This window comes from Xenopus laevis, chromosome 8L (assembly GCF_017654675.1).
Source record: "Xenopus laevis strain J_2021 chromosome 8L, Xenopus_laevis_v10.1, whole genome shotgun sequence".
Lineage (NCBI taxonomy): Eukaryota > Metazoa > Chordata > Amphibia > Anura > Pipidae > Xenopus > Xenopus laevis.
Window position 1 is genome coordinate 93,687,092 of NC_054385.1, and position 19,996 is coordinate 93,707,087.

The 19,996-nt window shown below is 38.5% G+C and overlaps 1 protein-coding gene across 1 annotated transcript in view; it reads right to left on the minus strand.

Annotated features, from left to right (window-relative positions):
* mnat1.L (MNAT1, CDK activating kinase assembly factor L homeolog) overlaps positions 1-19,771 on the minus strand; it is a 98,981-nt gene extending 79,210 nt beyond the window's left edge. The window contains 3 exon segments of the mRNA NM_001086892.2: positions 2,055-2,128; positions 3,491-3,643; positions 19,663-19,771. Coding sequence (NP_001080361.1) covers positions 2,055-2,128; positions 3,491-3,643; positions 19,663-19,751 — 316 coding nt within the window. The 5' untranslated portion in view covers positions 19,752-19,771.
* Between the last annotated feature and the right edge of the window lie 225 nt (positions 19,772-19,996).

Consider the following 19,996-nt stretch of genomic DNA (forward strand, 5'->3'; position numbering starts at 1 on the left):
CCACCAGCAGCAGAAGATATACAGCAGGCCATTTATAATAAGGACCCCCTGCTCTCTGGCATTGACAGAAACAGTAAGCACTAAGACGGCACACAGAATTTGGTGCCCCCGCTCCTGTCCAGCACGGACAGGAAAGCAGCTGTGCACACTCTTGCACTGGAGGTTTGTACTGCACAGCTTTTTTGAACACAGGTGCAATGGTCGGGGAAGTCTGTCTGTACAAATAATATGATAGGAGGTTGTCACTATGATGCAGCTAGATGGGTGGTGTTGCCAGCTATAGGATTGCCAGGGGGACCAAGTTATGAGCCAGGGGTTGATTTTCTACAAAGATGGAGACTCTGAAACAAGGTTGGTCCCCGTGGAACGGGGACAGGCGGTAACCTTAGTGAACCTACTGCTGCAGCATCACAGACTCTGCCAAACTGTAACAGAAATGCACTATATAAAAATGACAAAGCCCTACACAGAAAAGCTGGCAGCTCCCGTTATTTGTATTTATTAGGCAGAGAAATGGTCAACCTTTCTCATTTTAGAAGAAGACTGGGATGTGATGCCTGAAACATAAGGCACACATTAATAAACTGGGTTAGTAACTCATTTGCACCTGCTTTTTCCAGTGTTGCTCTGAGTAAAGGTGGCATTAAACATATTGTTATAACAAAGGTGGCACATACACGCCGCAACTGCCATGGAAAAAGCACAAAAACTATCTATAGGTTACTCTTTCTTGTATTCACAATGCAATTTGCCAGATACTTGCAACTTCAGAAAACTGGGGCACAACTCTTCCCTGCAAGTGAAAAGCCTGAAAGCAGGAGCAACCACCAAATTGGTGCATGGCACTAGTACCATTGAAGGCTTCTGCATGGAGTTTTAATGGGTTTACTTTTGTGCTTATTTTAGCGCCTGGTGTTCTAGCATGGCAAATGAATTCCTTGGAGTCATTCTTTTCCCCCAAACCAGAACTATCAAACAGGCAGCTATCAGGAAAAACCTCCTTGACAAGCAGGTTTGAGACAAACAAAGCTGAGCTTGTCAATGCAGATTATGTGAGTGTAGGCAAATGTAACATACGTTATGTCTTTACTCTCAAACTTACTTTCAAACACTGCAGAAAGTTTTTTTTTTTTACTATCATCCTACTTATAGCAAATATAATAGAGCAAATATTACTTTAATGAGATTGCTCTTGATTTACACATGGGTCAGCTTCGTCATGAGCCAATAAAACTGCCTGAATATTTTTGGAGTGAATGAAGAAACCAGAGTACTCTGACAAAAAACACAAAGATAGGGGCAGAACATACAAACTATTCACAGAATCTAGCTTGGAATTCAGCTCAGGATCTCAACACTGAAAGCAGTGGTGCTTGTCACTGAGAATTAGATTCATTTCTAAGCTCATTGCATCATGGAGCTGAACACAGCAGCATCTGATAAAAGTTTATCCTTTGGTTCTCTCAAGCTAAGAGAAAATTATATAGGACTACTATAGGGTTAAGTATGAATGCTTCAGGTTGGATCTGCTAACTGACACTAGTATATTATTTATACAATCCATCCAGTACAATGTAAATGTAGCTTCCAAATTGTGGATTGTTCTTGGATATCACTGAAACTGCAGTGCAACATTTTTAACCATGTTTTATTTATAAACGAAGATAGGCCTAACCAAATTCAGGCCTTTGAGGATAAATAAAAAACACTTGCACAAAATTATTTTCAATTTATATCAGCAGCCAATCAAAATAAGTCATTTAGGATGATTAAGCAGCATCTCCTAGGCATATATTTCTGTCAAAAATGATCATTCAGCAAGCCTGAAAGAGAGGAAGTTGCTCAAAACTTGCTCTTTCAGGCCTCCAGTGAGAAAGACTTAAAGGAAATGTATTTTATCTTGAAAGAAATACATACTAAGCCAAGTTACTCTTTTTCAGTAAAATCTAATATATAAAAGAATGAAACAGTGCTTTATGCCAAAACCTCAGAAAAAAAAAAAAAAACATGTGAATAGGACACATGATCCAATATTTCCACAAACTGCTGCATACCTATTTCTTCAATTTCTTCTAAAAAATCATTGTATTCTCTTAGAGATGGAAAGTCTTCTTCACGTTTATTGTATCTACCAACAGAGATTAAAAGTAATGAATCAGAAGCATGGAAAAAAAGAAGAGAGGGTAGACTCAGATGTTTAAAGTAAATACAACATTAATAAAGAATAATTTTTAAAAAATAATGTGCATCCAGGTTTTTTAGAAACAAGCTGTAAACCACGGTTGAGATTTGGGGCATGGACACACATGCGGATCTTCTCAGTTTTTGGTGTGGTTCGCTCTGCGGTTTTTAAAAAAAGCCGACCGCCGCATAGATAGGCTTATCGGTTTAAGCATAGGCAATGGCAACTTAAGCTAGTGTATTTACGTAGTGGTCAGCTTATTTAAAAACCGCTCCAAAACGTGGTGAAGATCCATATGTGAGTCCGTGCCCTAGTAGCAGCAGCATTTGGATGAATCAGTATTATTCATTGGATGAAAATCATTAATATATCTGCCACTATGGGGCTGAATTACTAACAATTGAATTTAGATTTCTTTCCATGAATCTCTGAAATTTCATGCTTTTCCTTTTTTTTTTTTAAATTTGAGATTTATTAAGTGCAAAAACCATGAAAACCTCTAATACGAAACTCTGCCAGATAAAAGTTGTCAAAGTCCTATAGAATTTATTGGGAGCTGCGCTGATCCTATTAGACCATTTTAAATCAATTTGGATTTTTAGAGGTTTTTGGATTTTTTTCCACTGGGAATCGTTCAAAAATTTAAATTTTAGAGGTATTCGTATTTTTTCCGGATCTTTCAGTGTTATTTTCCATTCATACTGTGGGAATTTTTAAATAAGTATCGAGACTTTTGTGGTTTTAGAGAAAGTGAGTTTATTTGTGGTTTCAAAAACCTCAAAAACCACTAAAATTCGACCTCCAATAAATAGGCCTCCATGTCTTATTTTATTCAGATCCACAAATATCAATATTCACTATTTATTAAATTGTGCTCAGGAACTTACAGCTTATGAGGTGTTTTAACCAGGGATGCACCGAATCCACTATTTTGGATTTGGCCGAATCCTTCGCGAAAGATTCGGCTGAATACCGAACCGAATCATAATTTGCATATGGGAAGGGGAAACATTTTTTACTTCTTTGTTTTGTGACAGAAAGTCACGTGATTTCCCTCCCCGCCCCTAATTTGCATATGCAAATTAGGATTCGATTCGCCCAGGCAGAAGGATTGGGCCGAATCCTGCTGAAAAAGGCCGAATCCTGAACAGAATCCTGGATTCGGTGCATCCCTAGTTTTAATTTCTTATACCTAGACAGGTGTGACAGAATAACAGCATATGAGATCATATACATTTACTTCTCAAACTTATTCCAGAGTGAAAAATATGCAGTTTTAATAAATAGTAGATGAAAAGTGAAGCTCACATTTTCAGAATTTTCTTCCGTATTTCCACTTCTTTGTCTATGGTTGGATCTTCGAAGAGCTGGACTTTAAAGTTGCTTTTTCTAAGTGGAGTATCGCATTCCTGGCATGAACCCGACCCTCTTACAAACAACAACTCTACACAACTTTCACATCTGGAAAGGATAGAAGCATACAGTTAATGCCAGTGCCAAATAACTGAATTCATAGAAAGCACCCGTTTGATTACTGAGAACTAGTATAGAAAAGCTGCTTCCAATAGTATTAAGAAGTAACAAATATGTACATACATTTCATACAGTGAATATTTTATGTTGGTAAAAGCACAATTTTGCTCTTCTAGTGATGCAGACGTACAGTTTGATTCTGAGTGGCAACAAACAAAGTCACAGACCATTTTTTTATATGAAACAACTGTGCCTTTTGTGGACAAAAGTGATTGCTTGATTTAAGTTCACAGAAATCTACTTAACTCCACTGTAAAAAAAACAAGGCACAAAATTCAAAGCACTGTCAAAATATTGAAATTATGATGCCTGAAAAACTAATGGTATAAAGTTGATTTTTCTTCTCAAGACTTCTGTTTTTTCATACCTGTGGTTATTTATATAAGCAGGAGCTTTATACTGTAGCCCATTAATAAAATGCAAGATGATCGCACTGAAACAAAAAAGAAGCCACTCACTGAAAGCTGGAACTACATAATGAGGGTCGGAAAAAAGGGCACCATTGGTAAATACATTTGGAGTGAATCATAATTGAAAAACACACTGTAAGGATTGTCTGTTTGTGTAAATTTGGTCATACACTGAAAAATCCTCCCGTTTTGCAAGATCATCAAATGCCGATGGGCGATATCGGGCCAATCCCATCTAATAGCCCTAGGGCCAACAATCGAATCACAATGATGGGGAAACAACACACCTACAACCCAGAAATGTAATTCTTGAAAGATATGTATACAAAGAAGAGAAAAATTAAATAAAATTATGCCCGTCTCTAAGTTTCTTAACTGCCTAGATAATTAATGGCTTATAGGCTTTTGGGCTTATTCTACCTTAGCAAAATTATTTTGTGGGAATTTTGTGTGGCATTTTGTGGGAAAGTACTGAATGGAAGCCAATACATGATTATTAAATTGAATATCTGTATGACTGTGTATGATCCCAATCGCTCATTAACGCTGAAACAAGTATTGTCCCACCAATGAAATGTTCTTTTAAAATTACCCATGTGACCCACTAGCTGTTTTTATTCATATAAAAAAAGGAACACACATTGTACACTTTTCCTCTTGCTTAAAAGAACAAGTGCATACTCAAATCTGGAAAATACCTCAAATGTTAGTTCCTAGATGCTTCATATTATCACGACAATTAAATAGACTTGTAAATACATTTCTCATTTACCTCCATCATAAGCAGCAAATCAAACTTAGGGCCGCTTCTGCCATAAGGCAAGGCGAGACTCTTGCCTAAGGTGTCAGCAAAAAGCAGCCTCCTGTAACTTTGAGAGCCAAATTTCTGGTTTTAAACTGGAAATTCGGGTCTTCTAGTGCAGTGAGCACAATAATGCTCTCTGCATTAGAGATGCAGCCCCTGTTTGTCCCGCTCCGATGCTCAAGTGGCAGTAGCCCTGAAACGGCTCTGATCAAATATATAAATGTTTTCCATGCATTGTTTAGGGCAGAGACAAAACGTGGAGATTCGGGGAGATTGGTCGTCTGGCGCAAATCGCCTCTTCTTCGGGCGACTAATCTCCCCAAACTGCCTTCCCGCCCGCTAGAATCAAAATCGGCAGCGGGAAGGCACTCTGAGCGCTTCATTTTCGAGTCGCCTCACAAGGAGGCTTCAGGTGACTTTCGATTTAGATTCTAGTCGGCGGGAAGGCAGTTCGGGGAGAGGATTCGCCCAAAGAAAAGGCGATATGTTGCTGGGCGACTAAATCTTCCCGAATCTCCACGTGTGTCTCTGCCCTTAAAAAAACAGTAAATGGGAATATTGTTTTTTTTTAAAAAAATAATACGATTTAGACAACTTTGCTCTACCCCAGGGAATTTCTCTTTACTGAATCAGCTTTGACTATAGGCAGTGAAATTTACTCAAAGCTTGCTGTCATTATCATCTTAGTCAGCCAATAAAGGAATACGCTTTACACCACTTTTGTTATGCATCATAATTACCTTATAACTTATTTGTGATTGGCTAACAAGGTACAAAAGAACCCTGAAACCTCCTGACCTATTCAAAACATCCCCCCAATCAGGCCAAAAATTTAAATTTTACAACAAAATCAACCATCCAGAAAAAGTAATTAGAATGTAGAACTATTATTACAGATTAGAACATAATTTTACTCAACAGTTGCATACATATTAGAAGAACACATCTTTAGATAAGCACAGACAGACCAGTCAACTTTCCAATGCAATTATAAAAATTAGCTTAACCATCCGTGTAAGTCTTTCTTAATGCACGGTCACCAAGATGTCATTTCAAAGGATTTTAGATAATTCCACTTACTACAATTTTCGGCATTTAAAAAGTTCACTAACTGATCCTGTCTAAATAATCATTAGTGGCCAGGGCAGTCCCCTTATATGGTTGTTTACAAAAGTTTAAAATGACTCACAATATTCCCAAAAGTAGCTCTACAAAAATGACAAATAGCCTGGAAATAAAGTATAACTAGAGCTGGCCTTCAAATGCCATTATGAAGTAAAATGCATGTTTAGAAAATATGTTATTATAAAACGGTGGCTCACACAGCTGTATAAACTAAAGCGTAATAATAATGAAAAAAAGTCTACAAAAATGGTAAAAAGCATGGCAATTAAGAGCTGGCCTTCAAATGCCACTACAAAGCAAAATGCATGACTAGTACATATTTTTATTATAAAACAGTGGCTCACACAATATTTGCTGTATACACAAACAAAATAATAAAACTACAATTTTCATTTTATAAAATGAAATGCCTAATTAATACCAGGAATATGGGATATAGAGATAATACAATTGATTAAAAAAGTTCTATCTTTTTGTATATAATTATATGTGAAAAACAGTTGTTACCAATAACATTTTTCAGTACAATTTACAGAAAAGTATCTGTTTTCTGTATAACAGCTTTAAATGATGTACCCTTTTATTGTATTAATGGATTTCTTCACTAGCTATTGTACACCAGGTCCTATTCACTTGGTCAGTGTGATGGAAATTCCTTAGGACAAGATCAGCTTTGATAAATAAGAAATGTGCAAGGTCAGGAAGGCATCACTAATCCTTTTCTGATGATTGCAAAGATGAATTTTGGACTCACCAACTCTGTAACTCTTTTAAATTGATGCATTAGTTGATACATTTCTTATTGATGGCCCTGCTGAGCAGAATCCCAGGGTTTTAGTAAAAGTGGCTCTTAGAATTGATACAATAGTTGCTAATACTCCACAGACGCTGCTGAGAAAGGTAGCAACTAATGTAGCAAATTGTAACAGTTCAGAATGAGTCACCGAGCTGCCAGACTGAAACACCAGAGACAGGAACATTAAACTTACATTTTGGAAAAACAATAAAAAATGATGGAAAGCAATTGAAAGAAAGTCGGTTTCTGGTGAACAATCTGAAAACAACTGAACTGAAAAAAGTGTTTGGAAGGTGAACAACCCTTTCATTTTGTGGGAGTCACACCCCCTTACAAGAACTGATTTGTCTGATAATCTCACGTTGTAATCATAGGAAACAAAAACATTGAGTACGTGTGACCAAACATACACAACTGGACAAAGCAAATTTAAATGGTCAGTAAAGCAGAAAAACTTTCATGGGAGAAGCTTATAAGAGGTGTAAATATAGTAAAACCATAAGACCAATCACAAGCAAGTGTTCATCAGTATTTAAAACTAATTGCGGACTCGTTGCCATGGGTTAGCACTTACGAGAAAAATTACACCAGTAAAATGATTTCCCACTTTGTCTATCTCATCCAACAACCGTTTCAAAATAGACATATATAAATGTCATGTGATAAAGGCTAGAACTATTTATATCGGTACCACATACCTAACTACACTGCAAACCTTTATTTATACTTCCTTTAGTTTAATAATTAGACCAAGCGCCACTTCAGACTTTTACAGTACCACTTAAAAAACATAGTCCATTACTTAATTAAATATTTTTCATACTCCAACTGACAATTATAAACAAAGATACATTTACTTTAAGGAGTAACTAAAGAAGTAGGGTAGAAATTTTGTACATGTTTTAGGCTTCTGTACCAGCCCAAGGCAACCACAGCCCTTTAGCAGTAAAGATCTGTGTCTCCAAAGATGCCCCAGTAGCTCCCAATCTTCTTTTCTGCTGATTCACTGCAAATGCTCCATGCTGCGGTCACTAAAGGTGGCCATAGACGTAGAGATCCACTCGTTTGGCGCCAAACGCGCCGATCTCTCCCTGATATGCCCACATTGAAGTGGGCGATATTGGGCTGATCCAATAATGGGCCTTAGGGCCCAACGATTGGATCATAATGTATCCAATAAGGAGCGATCGCGATCCAACTGGATTTTTTTACCTGCCGGATCGAGATCTGGCGACATTCGGCCAGATATCGATCGGGGAAGCCCGTTGGATGGTCCCACACCCGTGTATGGGGGCCTTTACTGAGATTAGGGACCAGTACACATGGGGGAAAATTCACTAAGATCCAGAGTTGCGACAGCTTCGCCGCATTTCGCCAGGCTTAGTTTCGCAGTGCTAAGCAAATTCACTAAGTTGCAAAGTTGGGCTCAGGGAGGCGAACGATAGCGAAGTTGCACTAGCGTTAATTCGTCAAGCAAAGTTACGCTAGCGATGCCTAATTTGCATACGGCGCCAAGTTAAAGTACAATAGACATATATGTAGCAGCAAATACATTACACATAACAAGCCTGGGAAAGCTTCATAAAATAAGAGAGGTTATTTTGCCCTATATATGTGCCCACTGTATAGTTTAGGTGCCATATGTTAGGAAATGTAGGGGGGAGGATTGTACCCCCCAAAAAAATTTACGATCTTTTTCAGCCTATCACCCTTAAAAAGGGAAAAGACACCAGCGTTTTTTGGGACAGAAAAAATTTCAACTTTTTTTGAAGCAATCCCTGTCTACTGGCACAAGAGGTAACATTCAATCAAATGCGCAAGTTAGTGAATTAGCGTAGTTACGTCCCTTTGCCATAGCGCAACTTCGCCTGGTGTAAGGGTACGAAGAAGCGCTAGAGTAGGTCCACTTCGCTAGCGAATTTACGCCAGTGCCCGTTATTAAATTGGCGAAGTAACAAAATGACGTCACGCTGGCGAATTTGCACTAGCGTTAGTGAATTTGCCCCATAGAATATAAAATGTCATAGTATAACGCTGATTAGTAATTAATAAAGGTAACTACTACATAGCAGCACAGAAACCAGTGCAACTAGCATCAGAATTTAATAGCCAGCCCAGTAGCATCAGCTTATATTACAGGAAAACCTAATTTTTTGCTTGATAATTTGCAACAACCCCTAAATTTAGCTTCTCAACAGCTGCTCAGAGCCCACTGAGCATGTGAGTGTCACAGACTGGCAATTTGTGGGTTATAGCAAATGCCAGAGGGGCTGCTATAAGGTCCCATAGACAGTCACTATTTAGTGGGCTGGTGGGAGGCTTTGGAGCCTCTGTATACTTGGAATGCCAGGGCCTATTTTGACTCCCAGTCCAGACCTGATTGTTGCTATTGAGAAGCTGAAACTTTAGGCTGGTACAATAAGTTTAGTAGATATGGTATTTTTAGCCATATTCATTTAGGGTTTACTTCTCCTTTATACAAAAAAAAGGGTGGCCTAATATTTTGTTCTATATGATTAAAATGTGTCCCAGTAAGACTGAACTGTAATACAGACTGGCATTTCAAAAAATGACAGATATTTAATTTATCTTATAAATAAAACCGACCAAATGATATTTACAATGATAATATTTAGACATGGGTTTCCTTATTTTATTTCTTTCTACAATGTTACAACTCAAAAATACAATTATGCGTCAAAACCAAGTGCTAAAGAAAACAAGATTTAGCACAAATGCTTCCACGCTGCTAAAATAATCTCACAAATCAGATTTGGAATCTTAAAGCAATACAGGCTATCTTTCGAACGCCTTTCTTCTGTGCCCCTGAATAGTCTGCTGTTTCAGCTGTTATGCTTTGAAGAGTCCAGTGACTCAAGGGCACAGCAGCTGAACCTACAGACTACTGAGAAAGCACAGACAGAGGAACGCCAGAGATGCTGAATCTCCTGGTACAGTAGCACAACTTTTGGCTCCAAGGTGCATGTGACTTAGTCAGTAGGGAATCCACACAGGTGGCTCAATGATCCAATATAAATATAATGGATACTTTAAAAATAATGCAATAGTCAGTTATGAAGGGCATACCACAAAGAGAAAAAAAGAAAATCCTAAATAACAGGACACTCAAAGACAAAGAATTTCAAGTTAAAGGGAACAGACAACAAATGTAACCCCCTTTGTTTATGGCACCTTGTTTTCTTCCAATTTATACACAGCATGATAAATAGGCCCCTAAATTTCCTCTGAACTGGCCTAAAATATCACTGGCTGGACAAAACAACTTCACCCTGAATAAATAAATATCTAATGGAGGGAAGCATTTGCCTAGCTGAGGTCTATGATACCACAGCTGTGCATTAAATACTTTAATGCATAACTAAAGAAGTAGCTAGAAATGTTGTGCATTATGTTTTGGGCTTCTGTACCAGCCCAATGCAACCCCAGCCCTTTAGCAGTAAAATCTGTATCTCCAAAGATGTCCAAGTAGCTCCCCGACCCCATCTTCTTTTCTGCTGATTCACTGCACATGCTCTGTGCTGTAACTTACTGAGCTTAGGGACCAACTCACAATATACAGTACGCATATAATATAAATGTCACAATATAGGGATGATTAGTAATTAATACAGATAATTACTACATGGCAGCAGAGAAACCAATGCAATTAGCATCAGAATTTAATAATCAGCCCTGTAGCATCAACTTTACAGACAACCTCATTTTCTGCTGGATAGTTTGTGATGACCCCTAAGCTTAGTTTCTCAACAGCTGCTTAGAGACCACTGAGCATGGGAGTGCAGCAGACACTTTCCAAGATGGTGACCCACTGTGACAAGTTTGAAGTCCTGGACCATTTCTGCTATTAAGAAGCTGAAACTTTAGGCTGGTGCAATAACTTCAGTATACAAAATATGGTATTTTAAACCATATTAATTGTTAGTGTTTATTTCTCCTTTAAGAAGCACCAATCAAAATGCTGAGGATAGCAGCATATCACTTTGCATTGCAGAGAATAGGACATGCCATAATTAACTTCAGACATGCCATTGTCACCCAAAAACAGATAAAAAACCCTTAAGAGGGGAAAAAAGTATATTCACTCACCAGGTATTAAAACTGGAGGGCTAAACTATTTATTTTACTCTAGTAGTACAAGGGTGAAGTCCTTACCACAATGTTTCAAGACGGTATTCTATCCTTCCATTATAAGGATAAACACTTTTCTATTACCCGATGAATGAATTTTCCTTTTTTCTATTGTTATCATTTATTATTATACTGGCATGAACATTTGTTATGTGCTGTATAATGCATTTTGAAATACAACCTCAAGTCCCAAGCTATTTGGGATGCTGTTCATGCTTAAATAAATAAAGGAAGAAATCCTCAGGTTAATGTTAGGACTAGACAATTGTGGATCTCGGCCTGCGTCTCGCTCTGCTGTTCTTCCTCTCCTGCTCTGCCTGCACCCAGAAGCATTGTTTTTGCTTGGGTGCAGGCAGTGGATTTCTGCGACCAAACGTGACATTTTGCATTTCGCAACGAAATCTGCCGGCAGTTCAGAAGCCAAGGGGAGAAGCAGAGTAGTGGATTCTCCTCCTGCTATCACAAGTATCTGAGAATCTACTATCACAAGTATCATCTGGCCTTAGCCTAATGATTGCTACCTAAAGAAGCAACTAAAATGCCATGTGCCTACTGTGTCATAATCATAACAGTATAAAAGGGGCACAACAGAATATGCCATTTCTCAACAATGAAGGTTGTCATTATTCCAGTAGGAGTACAGAAAGCCAACAGCAAAAGAGCTTTGAGGAAGAAATATTTGGAATTTTGGGCTGCTGTAGCATAAAAGCATTTAAAAAAAGTTTAGTGCCATGTATAAAAAAAATGGATACTAGAGATGGAAATGCTTCCTTGAATGCAGAAAGGTTCTGTTTGATTATAGTGATGACTCCTTCATTTCAAAATTGTCAGATATCAACTTCAGCACAGAATAAATGTAGATTAGCAATTAATATATATATATTTTTTTTTTTTAAACAGCTAATAGTACAGATAACTTGGTACATATATTCGTATCACAGTCACGTGTCTCAGTTGCACAATTTTATATAATGAGTCACTGAGAAGGCATTGTACCTACTGACAACATATGCCACAGTTTATCTGTTTTATCAAACAGATAGAAAGGTAGAATAGGTTGGGGAAAAAGAGATAGAAGTTAGGGTGAAAGTTTAGACACAGGTTCTATTCTGAATTCTTAAAGAAATATGCTTTTTATATTGGGCATCCTAAGGTGAGTTAAGACGGCCATAGATGTAAAGATTTTGAAAAGATCTTTTCGTTACCGTAAGACCACGATTATCTCGAAACGTTTAAATATACGATTTGTCCATCAACTAAAAAGACAATTTCAAGCGATATTGCCAGGGTAGCTGCCTGCTTGGCCCTGCAAATATAGATAGATTGCACTAGGACCAATAAAAAATCTTTAACCTGGCCAATCAATTTTCTGATAGACGAAAAATTGTAAAATCTTTGCGTCTATGGGGACCTTTATCAGCTCCAGACTGCATGTTTTCCAGATGATGGGTCCACGGAAGCCACTCCAGCTCTCCCTCATAACTCCTTTCTAGGAGATGGTCTCAGATTGTTTCCATTGCTCTGATCCAGTTCACTTTTGTCATTAGTGTCTGTAGTCCTGGTATTTGTGTTTTTTCCAATGTTCTGCTAATAATGCTCTTGCTGCTGTGAGAATGTGAGTGGCTAGATTACAGGACTGCTTTAATAGTATGGCTCTTATTTTAATTCCTAATAAAAATGTGTGAGGAGTTGCTTGTATGGTGCAGTGTAGGACTTCAGAGAGCAGGGTTGCTATTGTCTTTCAGAATTTCTGGGCTACTGTGCAAGTCCACCATGTGTGCATGAAAGATCCTCTTTCCCGCAGATCCTAAAGCAGGATGAGAGATTTGGATTGCCACTAAGTTTGCTGATGTGAGAGGGGGTATAGTACCATTGAAAAATCATTTTCTAGGCTTGTTCGCAAGAGACTGCACATGTAGACGTCTTCCTTGCCGTGTCCCATATGTTTGTCCAGGTCTTTTCTGATACGTTAATCTTAAGATCCTCTTCCCATTTGGACATGTAGCTTGCCATAGATGTAAAGATTTTTAAAAGATCCGATCGTCATCGTGAGACCACGATTTTTTCGGAACGATCGTACGAATTAACCATCAACTAAAAAAAACAATTTGCCAGGAAAACAAAGGGGAGCTGCCTGCTTGGCCCTGCAAACATAGATAGCTTGCTCTGGGACCGACAAAGATTTTTTGACCTGGCAGATCAATTTCCTGACAGATGTCGGCCGAAAAATAGTAAGATGTTCGAATCCCACTAACCTCACGATAATTTCGAAGGATTGGTCGGACTTCGCTAAAATCGGTCGTTCGTCAAGAAGAATTGTCGCGTCTATGGGGACCTTAAGGCTGTTGAGTGGCTGTGGTGTTGATCGCTAGGTGAGAATATAGTAGTGAGATTAGGTGGTTAGGATAAGATTGTTTGTAACATATAGTTTTAAAGTATGTAGGGGATTGATTTGAATGAGTAGTGGTTGTGGATTCCACATAATTTGTAAGTAGCATAAGAATTGTTCTTGGGTTGGTGAGCACATGTTGCTCACAAGCTACTGGTTGGGGATCACTGGTCTAGTGCATGTCTTGATGTGGGTAAAATGTCTGGAAGGGTGTTTCTGGCTCTCTTGGTATCCAGAATAGGTGAGCTAGTTGTAAGGGGGCCACAAAGTGGTCTTCAATCACCTTCCATGGTTCTCCCCCTATTGTGAATGTGTGCTGACGACTGCTTCCAGTCTGCTTGGTAGGTAGTACCGATACACATGAGGTACCCCTAAACCTTCTAGTGATTTCAGTTTGGTCATAATTGCTGCTTTAATACATGGCCGCTTGCCTCCCCATATAAAGTTGGATACAGCCTTCTGTAGAGATGAGGCCAATTTTTCAGGGAAATGTATAGGAAGTGTTCTAAATAGGTATAGGAGGCACAGTAATAGCTGCTATTCTACCAAACCATGAGAATTGGTGTGTATTCCAAGTGGCTAAGTATTTTTTGAGCTTATCTATTAGTTTTGGGTAATTTGCCGTGTATAAGCCTTCGTATGTAGAGGTGAGATGGACTCCCAAATATGCTGTGGAGCTTGTTTGATATATAATAATTTTAATTCTAAATCAGGCATTTTCAGGGGGAGGGAGTGTGATTTTGTTGGATTAATCTTGTAGCCTATGTGTTGAAAGCCTTCTAGTTATTGTAGTAGATTTGGTAATGTCGATTGGGGTGATGTTAGTGTCAACAAGATATCATCTGCGAAGAGGCTGATCTTGTATTCCTTCTCTCCTAGTTGAAAGCCTTTGAAGTTGGGATTGTGTGAGCTAAATGTTCTAGCGATAAGGTGAATATTAAGGGGGACATGGGGTACCCTGGAGCGTTCCCCCTTTAATTTTGATGTCTGATTGGAGGCCCACAGTGCATACTCGAGCTGAAGGTGCTGCGCAAAGTTGTTTAATTCCCTGAAGGTATGGTTCAGGGATTTTTACCTTTTCTAAGACATCAAACAGAATGGAATGCACAACCATTAGTATGCAGAAACCTGGGTGCTAGTCTGAGAAGTATGTAGACAAAATGCAGGGATTGACAGCACTCCAAGCAAATGCATCAAGTCAATAGTATTTCCCTGCATTTTATGTATTTTTATATATATATATATATATATATATATATATATATATATATATATATATATATATATATATATATATATACACATACACACACACACACACACACACACACACACACACACAGTTTATTAACAGTTTTACACTGCCAATATCAACATTTTCAACAGTGGTTGTGTGTTTCTGTGCTGGCAGAACTTCCGGTTGCTCCTCTGCGCCATTCTTCCCTCTTCCTCAAGAAGAGGGAAGCAGATGGTCCACTTTACTCCGAAAGCAGTTTTTTTAAAAGACAATTTCAAGCGATATTGCCAGGGTAGCTGGTAAGCAGATCCATTCTCATCTGCATATCCCCATAGTTCTATTGACAGGCCCAGCATTGACCTGTATTGAGCTGCACAGAGTGGATGCACAAGAATGCATAAATTCACATTTCCATGCTGATATCCGTCCCACATAGCTCCACACCGGCCAGCACTAAACCTGTCATAAGGGGTATGTGGAGGTGGGGGTGCAGCTTTCTCTGCTGTCTAGAGATGCTGTCCACATTAGTCATTTAATACTCTGCTGGCCAGCATGCTGGATCAAGCAATACTATATGTAGTTATCCATCACCTTGCAGACCATTTCTGCTTCCAATAAAATACCTAAACATGACCACAAACTATTCCCGTGTAACAGTCAACTAATAAAAATTAATGAAACTGCTGCATTTCACTAAGACTTCATCGTGGATTCGTATTCTTAACTTCTGTTTTGGGCAAGGAACAGTTCAGTGTAAAAATAAAAACTGGCTAAATAGATAGGCTGTGCAAAATAAAAAATGTTTCTAATATAGTTAGTTAGCTAAAAATGTAATGTATAAAGGCTGGAGTGACGGAATGTCTAACATAATAGCCAGAATCCAACTTCCTGCTTTTCAGCTCTCTGTTAGTCAGCAAATTGAAGGGGGGCCACATGGGACATAACTCTTCCATGAGTTTGCAACTGATCCTCAGCATGCTGGTTAGATTCAAAAGCAAACAGTTATGACCCATGTGTCCCCCCTCAAGTGACTGATTGGTTACTGTCTGGTAACCAATCAGTGGAAACCAAGAGAGCTGCAAAGCAAGTAGTGTTCTGGCTATTATGTTACATGTCCAGTCACTCCAGCCTTTATACATTACATTTTTGGCTAACTTTTAGAAACATTTTTATTTTGCACAGCCTACATATTTACCCAGTTTTTATTTTTATACTGAACAATTCATTTAAGAGCCATGGAAAACTAGACTTTTCCTTTATGTTTATCAAGAACATGAAGAAAGTAGTCCACCCAAGCTTCACCAGGATTCCAAGAGCAGTTCAAAAGTGAGGACTTCAAAGTTTAATATCGCTTTTTACTAATCACTAATCTGGAACAAGTGCAGTTAAAAAACGGCCCAGTTATTGTGGGTAAGACTTTAAGTAACTTCTACAGCACCATCACCAAGTGCAGGTAACAATCCTGCTATCTGAAATTTATTAATTCTTGAATAAAGTATACACCACTAATGATAAAATATCAGGGGGGAAAAAAATATCATAAACAACTTAAAACACAATTTTTTTTGTACCATGAAAAGATTATGCTTTTTATTTAACGCTCTTCTACTGTTCAAGAAGGGGGCAGGACAAAGAAATTAGTGTATTGCCTTATCCAATACTAGCTTGCATAGCTGCATTACATTTTCACATTTCAAGATGTAGAAAACCTTTAATCACTGAAGCTCTATAGCATAAACACTTCTAATCATCTACATATGCAAACAAGAGACTCTATGGCGATGCACTAGAAATCATTACAGGGTCAAGAAAACCACACACAAAGGCAATGAAAATATTAGGTGAACGTGCCTGCCAAGATTCCCTTACACCCACAATGCAGATTTCCTTCCAAATCTTATCTTAACATCACTGCACATGAAAATATAAAATGAACTTCAATGTTCTTGGCCTTGTTACCAAGTTAAAAACATTTACATAAACCGCAGCACTCATTCAACTTATCCAAGTTAACACAATACAACAGTATAACTACTGGCATATGTTGAAAACATCTCAGCAGTAGTTGGTCTAGCGATATACAGAACACAAAAATATGTAGATCCAATTAGATTAATGGCATATAAACGGTTATAACTCCCTAAAAGTGACAGTAATGAAACTTCCCACTCTTGCCAAAGGGAATCTCAGCTAGTATCTTACAGGGCCTGTAGCCCACAGTGACAGAGGATTTCTACTAAAGGGATCACAAAGACTGAGTGACAGGCAATCACCTATGAGGGCAGCTTTTTCAGAATTTTCACTTCCTACCAAATGGGAACAGACAAGCACTGGCGAGGTTTCATCCACCAACATATCCTACTGCCATGAAACTCAGTGCTGCTGGGTAAGGAAGCACAGTGAAAATGCAAAGTAAGGAACACCAATGTGAGTCGCACTCATAGGAGATTTAACTGTCAGCATGTGACAAGTGTATTCCAAGAAATGGGAAAGAAAATGGAATACAGCATTAAAAGTGCTTGGCCCCATGGCAACATTAGGTTGCTACAGAACAGGGTTGCTTTCCTTAGCCTAATTAAGCCCTCTCCTTACAGCATTCCTAACCTTAGATGCCTAGATGTTGCCTTAGTCATGGGTCAATCCATGCTGGATTGTGTAGTTCCACAACATCTGGGGACCAAAAGAAAATGGAGACCAACATGATTTTCAACCGGCCCAATATGGAGTATCTGGCCAATACCCAGCCAGATAGCCGTCATGGTGGGTCCCATTTTGACACCCATACAAGGGCTGTTAAGGTACTTACTTGGTCAGAAGTGGCAGATAATATCCAACTTTGTATGGCTAACTTTTCCCACTAATCCAGCATTATTTTCCCAGAATTCCATTGTTGTTGTTGTGGACAACAGGGGGAGTAGTGTCTGATGCACATGCATTCAATGCCTCAAAATTAGCAGAACTGCACTCACACGTCAAGGCGAGCCCCAATTGCACAGACTCTAGTTGACATAATTTATAGCGTGCAAAAGATGTGTGCGCCCAATTCTTTTGGCACATTGGTGCTGAACTTAATAAGACAGGGAACACTGGAGCTACCGTATGGTTGAGTTGGCAGTAGTCTTAGACTGAATCTAAGTCAACAGTGTAGCAGCACCTGATTTGAAACAGGAGGCAGTGCCTGGCAAATACAAGGAAGTGCAAGAAGCGCATATTGACACAGGTACCTTATTGAACTTTACATGTCCATAATAAAAATAAATAAATAAATAAATATATATATATATATATATATATATATATATATATATATATATATATATATTTTTTTTTTTTTTTTTTTTCATATAGTCACACACAGAAATAAATAACTTAATTTTATAATTTGCCATATGGGGTAAAATATAATATATGTTAATATGATTTCTTCACAAAAACAGATCCCCTTTGATCAACAACCTGTATAAATAGCAAAAGAAGAAGGTGCCATTCATCTTAAAAGATATGATTTTATGCAAGTTTACAAAGAGACTTCACCAGACAGCAATCAAGGTTGGTTCTATCAAGAAGGTAATATAAGACTCATGTGGCATAAGCTTCCAGGAGCAGTGCAGTGCCCTGGTGATTCTGTCAGCCAGTACAAAAGTCTGCACTTAAGGTGAAATTTCTTTTCAGTGGGTTATACTCAAGAAAGGGTTTATTATAACATAGTAGAAAGTGTTCACTCCCCTTCCTCTAGGGCAGTATGAATACAGGTATGAGATCCCTGTATAAATTCTTACTGTGTGGTGGGGTTTAGAAAGATATTGTATAATGAGAAAATACTGACAGTATAAAACTATCCATACCCACCCCCACGAAACTAGTGACCCACAGAGGAAGTAATCCTACAGGATTCAGACCCAGAGGAACAGCATGGAATCATGCCTCCCCCTCCCTTGTTTTTATACTTTGTTCCCAATATGCCTGGCCATAGGTTTACACCAGCATTTTAACATCAGAAATGTTATGTTTCACGGATTTTCTGTCCTCAAGTTTACAGTGATAAAACGGAATCAAAAGTGCAACAAATCACAAGTATGAGTAAGAATGGTGACAGTATCTAAATGGAACAGAAAATACAAAAAGTAAGAAAAAGGGACAATAAAATAAGTATAGTCTGTGCAACAGCGACAAATCCACAAAGAACACATTAAGAGTGTACCAATGGTAAGTAGTCAGCTTAAGGGTCAGAACAATTAGTGCTGTAACTAATGCAGTATATGTTAAAGGGGCATAAAGGTTTATAAATGGTGAGACATGCTGGCATGAATCAAATATTACAGTATGACTCATGAATGCAATGCAGGAAGTGGGGTGAAGCATGTTCTACAACCTATACCATACCACCTCAGCTAAAGGGTTTATTCCAAAAGTGTGGTCTTTGCACTCTCCTGTAAGAAACATCAGGGCTTCCAGGGTGGTCAATTAGCCCAAACAATGGATGTAAACCCCAATATATATTTTTTACCAAATGAAAGAAAATGTAATTCTAAACAATATATTCATTAAAAGTGCCTTTAAAGTTGCTTGTTTAGTTATAAAAGCAATGTTTTCTCTTTGTGCACTGCTGGTTCTGTGTCTTGAAGCAATGTAGCAGACGTGACACTTGCATGCTTCAACATGGCTCCTGGCTTTCTGTTTCTGAGATCACAACTACCATTAAAAAAACATTGTAAATGTGCAAATGACAAACTGGAAAGTAGCTTAGAACTCAATTGTAATTATTTGCGTTTACATGATTTTCCTTAAAAGCCACACGTGTACACACACACGCAGCTCACTTTCCATCTTGTATGCTCGCAAATATGAAAGCAAATTCCACTGTGCTATCTTCTGCTAGCCATTATTTAATATAGAAATCGTCCTACGTGCTTGGATGGCGCAGCAACAGCTGGAAAGACACATTACGGTGCCTCTAAAAAATGTTCCTCCATATCCACGAGAGCAAATACTAATCAATCAGGCTGGCGTGATACTGAGAACCGGAAGATACTTACAGTGTATGTCCGCACACATTCACCATCAGTTTCAGAGACGGGTTCCTGTACTTGGTGGTTTTACATCTCGGGCAGCCTTGGTCATCCATTCTGCACACCTGCACACAACAAATTCATCCAAACCTCCAACTACTAGTGTCCGCCTGTGTTATTATCCCGGGTAGGAACCTTATACGCGTCAACATAGTTCCGCTTTCCTCCACGTTTATTATCAGCGCATGTGCTCTTCGAGGTCCACAATAACGATGCTTGCAAGAAAAACAAAATATAGTTAATAGTTTTTCTGACGATATCTGATTTGCGTACTTGCAGCTTTCCTCATTCTCACGGAGAT